Genomic DNA, 6,000 nt, shown 5'->3' with positions numbered 1-6,000 from the left:
TGTGCATGTGCATGCAGGTGTAGTACGTGTGCATGTGCGTGTAGGTGTAGTACGTGCCCAAGTGCATGTAGGTGTAGTATGCGTGCATGTGCGTGTAGGTGTAGTATGTGTGCATGTGCATGTGCATGCAGGTGTAGTACGTGTGCATGTGCGTGTAGGTGTAGTACGTGCCCAAGTGCGTGTAGGTGTAGTATGCGTGCATGTGCGTGTAGGTGTAGTACGTGTGCATGTGCATGTGCATGCAGGTGTAGTACATGCGCATGTGCGTGTAGGTGTAGTATGTGCACATGTGCATTGGAGGAATGACTGTTGCGGGGGGGACTGAGGGTTGGTTTTAGTCCCTCTGCTTCCCAAAGAACATATACACTCTATGTTGGAAAGAAAAGACTTAATCTTCCCTGACAACCTCCTATGAATTTCAGCCAGCCAAGACGAAAGCAAAAGGAAAATGGAGTCCGAGCAGCTGCCACTAACGACATACTATTTGCCTGGTGATGTACTAAGTACTAAGTACAATGTACTAAGTACCTACATTCTCTCGCTTAACCCTTTCAAAAACCCCTTTGTTCCTGTTTCATAGATGAAGCAACTGTGACGTCACATAGGTCCAAGGATGGGTGAAGAACCGACTCCAGCACCTGCACTCTTCACAAACCTGTCTGGCTCCTGTGCACATTCCCAGACAGCAGGAGGAACGAAGGAGGCAGGTGGGGAAACACACCCTCCAGCACAGAGCAAGTGGCCGCCGAGGCCCGGCTAGGAGCTAAGTCCCTTCTAAAAACTCAGGCCTAAATGCACGCCTCAACTGAGCGGCGACAAGGGACACCCACGTCATCACGGGAGAAGTAATCACCAGCTGCCCCTCTTTATTCTCTGAAACGAAACTGTGCACAACAGGGGAAAGAGCTACTTCTTAACCAGGGGCCTACCCGGGGTGGACTGTCCCATCTTTCAGAGGCTGTGACGTTTAGGATACACAGACACCGGGAGAACGGCTTCACAGATGCTGTTTTCTTCACTATTTTTTTCCCCACCCGTGCTTTCATCAGAAGAGCTTGGGAAATGCCCCGCAACTTTTGGAATGTTTAGGTATTAAAATATTGCTTTAGTGCTCCCAGTTCACAGGGCCGTATATACTGGGATGTGGCGAATCGTCATCTGGAGATGAGGAAAAGCGACGGAGGACAATGAACATTATACAGGAGCTGGATGACCTTGCCTTTTTCCTGAATGATAACAATCTCGCATTTGTTTCGGGGAAAATAGGGAGCAAAAATCACTCGATCAGCACTCATACATTTTTCAATCAACCTAATCTAGGGGGATCAGATTTTCGGGGGCACCAGATAGCTACGTAATGTAAAAACCTGTGCTCTGGCACACACTTGTTGTCACACTCAGCATTTCTTACCTCCTTCATTGTCCTTGCTGTCTGTGCAGAGAGTCTCCATGGCTACATCACACCCCGCTCCTCTCCACCCCGGCTGGCAAACACAATGCCAGCCGTTTTGGTCCAGTGTACATCTTCCGTTGCTGTTGCACAGCCCAGGACAACCCTCTGTCAAAGGAGACAAAGAAGGAAAACACAAGTGATTTGAGTATGGAACGTTTTCGCACCCAAAATAAACAGATAAGGGACACTTAGTGGGCACAGGCCTTTGTAAACAGCACAAATACTGTAATTGCACATGGAGAGAAACAGCAACAGTCTCTAAGGAATCTAATTCTTATCCAAGTGGCATCTTTGATTGGCCTGACCCTTGAGACACCACTTACCTGTGCAGGACAGAAATATATAGAACGATCCACTAACTAGCCGCAGGCCAGACAAAATTAACTTAATTTTTTTTTTTTCTTGAGCAAAGCAACAAGGTTGATTGTATGGTGTGAAAGAGCATCTCGGCGAGATAATTTCAGAATCCCTGGAATCGATTTTTAATCAGTTGAAGACATCAATGGCCGCTCATTAGGACGTGCCTTCTTACAGCACCTTGTTGCTTTAAAAAATTCCCTCTAAATTCAAAAGCGTGAAAGTGGCGATGAGGATGGGAACGATGTTAAAAAGAGAACGTTAATTTTATCTGGCCTCAGAGTTGCCGTACATTCATGTGAAATTACAGTGCATTAAGTAACTGCACAAAGTATAGGCCAGTCTTGATGACTATACTTTATGCCAAGAGTACATTCCTTTTCACAGAATAAGCAAAGCCCAGGAAATAGAGAAGCAGCTTAGCATCTATTCTAACAAACATCAGGATTCAGGCTGCATACGGATGGGACAGGACCGACAGGATTTCCAACTAAATGTAATAGCTGTGCATATCTGATTACTTAGGACGGACAAAATGAAATACCATAAGGACCACAATAAAACATTGATAGACTGAACAAAAACACGGTAGTGACGTGCTTCAAGACAGAGAGCGAAGAGTGATATTTTGTGACAATCTCCCTAAGGCTTTTATGCTGTTACCTTTATATCCTATCTTGTCTGCTTTTATGGGCAAGGAGGGAAAATTTGGGAAACGATTAAAATAATTTAATATATCCAAAATCTATAATTGTTTCAGTCTAACATGACATTTAAAAAAAAAAAAAAAACAATTTTTGCCACTTTCTACTGATGATATCTGGCATGCAGCCAAATGGTCTGTTTATGAGGATGATGCTCAGATAGAGTTTGGTGTTCTAGTCTATGAGTGTGATGTGACACTGTCAGAAACAAGGATATTGATGCTCCAAAATGGTAAGAATAATTAGCTATTAATCAGATCTCTTTGGACAGGATTATTTATAATTTGATATAGAATACCTGAGCCAAAAATATTTGCTAGAGTGATGGGGTTTGTTATCCCGCTTCTTATAATCAGAATGCTACTCTTGTTTCGGTGACAAAATTTAAGGGAACGATCTGTTTAAAGATGTTTATTTTACGTCATTTTGAAAGAATTATTCATATATTGGCTTCCCCTCTTCCACTGTGGAACTGGAAAGGAAAATATCTCAAAGAGACGTTCTGTCTCTTAAGATTAGAGCTAGGAGAAAGAAGACTATTTTGACAGTCTCTTGTGGTAGGGGAAAATGAAATTATGCTTATGGATACCATCAGGTCAGGATAAGATTAATTTTGCTGCTTCTTTTCTCTCAGACAATTACCATCTGTATCTATAGATTTTCAATACATGAAAGGTGAGTTTTTCCTTCTGCATGTTTTTGTTTGGTTTTTCACGAAAAAGGAAGATTTAATCGCCCCCCTGACAAAGAGGCATAGCAACTGAATGCACGGATACGAAAGCCTGGATATTGCCATGAATATTTTCATATTCTAATGAAAAGCACAAACAAGGAATAGAAAATAGGTAATCTGAGGAGAAAGGGAGAGGGACTTTTCTCTTCTGAAAAAACATTTTTCCACCTATTTCTACGAGAACTGAAGAGACGAGAATCTGCTGTTTTCTGCTGAGCAATGTTATCATTTCTGTTTTGTAGAGTGCATGGTAATTTTGTTGTTTTTCAGAAAAGAACAGAACAGAAATTATGATATCACATATATTTTGAAACATTTAGAAGTAACCAAAGAAGTTTCCATATAAGGATAAATGAGACTTCTCTCAACATATATTAAGCAGAATCTTCTTTAGATTGACAATTTCTTATTCTGTGATAACAGAGTGAGCATTGGTGATTCTTCAAGAGAGAATTTAAAGCTCATTAGCTGAACTGCCAACAATGAAGATCTTAAGGCAGAAAAATAAAATAAAGTAAAATAAAATAAACAAAAAACAGCAAATGTACTGTTATCTTCAGTTTTTGGTTCCAGTGAAAACTAATGCTTTTACATAGGAATGAGATTTGTGATAACCCAAAATTATAAAAATGAGACACGGACATTGAAGTCTCGATACTTTAAATCCAAGGCATTTCACATAATGTAAGCCTGATTTATAATTTACAAAAATATGCATGAGAAACAGTCTATTTTCAAACCTAGAACAGTCTGATACACGGTAATAAAGAGATATATAGGTAGATATGTCAACAAAGAGCGAGTATACAGTACCTTTAACTATCTTATCCAAATAGTGAGCTTGAGAAATTAAAAAGGAAAAAAGAACAGACAGACATTTCAGAAGTGTCACATGGACAAGGAAATTTTCAGAATTTACATGCAAATCGAGTAGCCGCAGTGGACAGGAGACTCACATCACACGACAGAGATGCACTTCGTTATCTTCTAAAATGGAAATATATATTCACGTTTCAGTAAATGTGGTCATGATTCCAGGAAATACTCAGCATTTTCAAGAGAAGTGCGCAGGGCAACTGACACTACCTTTCACAGATTATCTGGGACGTACCCCCCCCGAATCCTGCAGATTATACTTTAATAGCCAAGCGGGACAAATGGAATCAATTCTTTTTACTAAAGAAGTAGGGAAATTTACAACAATGAGAGTTACAAATATACAAACTTTTTTTTGGGGGGGGGGATGTAGAAAATCATGCTAATTTTTGAAAGTTCGCTTTTAAGGAAGTAGTTTTGTAAGAGTTGCGTGGTTGAGGGCAAAAAGGACAACACAGGAGCCGTGGAGGGACCGTTTTTGTGTGTTCTGATGCTGTCTTTCTTCAGCCCGAGAGAGAAACCCACCAAAATCCTGCTGCCCTCCCCTTCTGTCTTGAGCCACTTGTGCATTTACCTATTTATCAAACTTTAACGCCTAGTAAATAAGCAAAAAAGGGAAGTAATTAAGAATCTTGGAATAAATGGAGCAAACTTAATATACTATAAAAGTGTATGTATAAATTCTATAGAGAACAATTACCCAGGAGCCCTTGACTATACCTCTGCTGGACAGTGGTGTATTGCGTAGGTAATCTGTGATGAAATACAGACTCTCCTAAGATCCTGTTTCTTTTCAGGATTCGTCCTGGAGCAGCCACATTTCTCACAATGGTTCCTTAGGAACAGCCAGAATTAAGACCAAAGTCTCTTCCTATACCCGTCCATTTAATCTTTCATGAGGTTACAAGCAGGCTATACCTTTCCTCTCAAACAGAGGCATCCATACCTCTCTCCCCTCGCTCAGTGCAGAGATGTTAATATATTCTTAATAAGCCTGAAATCTTCTTGCTTTGTCAAACCTCATACATCTTTAATGATCTAAAATTGCTTTTCAAAGATGCTTATGTTGATGATTTTTCATTACTGACACATGCAAGTGATAGCCGAACTCATAACAGAATGATTTAAACTTGAACTTGCAGTTCAGCCACTCAGGTCTGCTAGTTCTGGCAGGTGCATAAACAAAACCATAAAACCTTCTGACACATCTGTATGTGGATATAAAAGGCTTCTTCATGTTGCCACAGGATTCCGTTAGAGGCTCCTGAATTGCATTTAAATGTAAGTGTTTACAACTAATTGACAATATATTGCAGGGGAAATTAAGGTGAAGAAGAAACACTCTTAGGTACGGCTCTGAAATGAGAACTTAATGAAAATAACTATTTTCAAACATTAAAATAAAAATATACTATGGTTTAACATCATGCATGCAATTTCTCAGTAATCCCTTATGAACATTTTATAATCTCGTAGAGATTCCTAATAGCTCAAGTTGATGACCTAAATATAAACAGAGTGCCTTATTTAAGAAGAAGTTTCTGATCCAGACAGGGTCTGGATTTAAGAAGGAATTCTTAATTCATAAAATTAATCACACTGATCATAGTTGGAGAGCCTTTTTCTTTAACTTTAGGTCCACTTCAGTTAACACAACCAAAATAAGGAATGCAATTAATTTTGATCTGGATTAGTAGTTTTAAAGGAGGAATGGATTATTTCTAATCCAGCCCATCCTGTTATTTTAGCAAACAGAATCAATTATGCAAAACAGTGGCCTGATTACAGGTAAAGGTAGTTTTTGTCATTGGGTCAGAGGAAAAACAAAAGTGGAAACGAAATGAGCAAATATATTTAAAATAGATAGCAGGTCAACA

General features: G+C 39.6%; 1 protein-coding gene across 7 annotated transcripts in view; it reads right to left on the bottom strand.

Moving 5' to 3' along the window:
- Positions 1-6,000, bottom strand: part of TENM3 (teneurin transmembrane protein 3) — a 433,328-nt gene that overhangs the window by 72,061 nt on the left and 355,267 nt on the right. For 3 of the 7 annotated variants that reach the window (XM_059384375.1, XM_059384378.1, XM_059384382.1), the window contains 3 exons: positions 4,061-4,087; positions 2,474-2,494; positions 1,412-1,558 (listed from right to left, as the gene is read on the bottom strand). In XM_059384375.1, the coding sequence (XP_059240358.1) occupies positions 1,412-1,558; positions 2,474-2,494; positions 4,061-4,087 (195 nt within the window). The remainder of the gene's footprint in view (positions 1-1,411; positions 1,559-2,473; positions 2,495-4,060; positions 4,088-6,000) is intronic. The other 4 variants (XM_059384379.1, XM_059384381.1, XM_059384376.1 and 1 more) reach the window with 3 other exon arrangements.

This window comes from Mustela nigripes, chromosome 18 (assembly GCF_022355385.1).
Source record: "Mustela nigripes isolate SB6536 chromosome 18, MUSNIG.SB6536, whole genome shotgun sequence".
Classification (NCBI taxonomy): Eukaryota; Metazoa; Chordata; class Mammalia; order Carnivora; family Mustelidae; genus Mustela; species Mustela nigripes.
The sequence above is the reverse complement of the archived record's forward strand: the minus strand, read 5'-3'. Positions and strand labels throughout refer to the sequence as shown.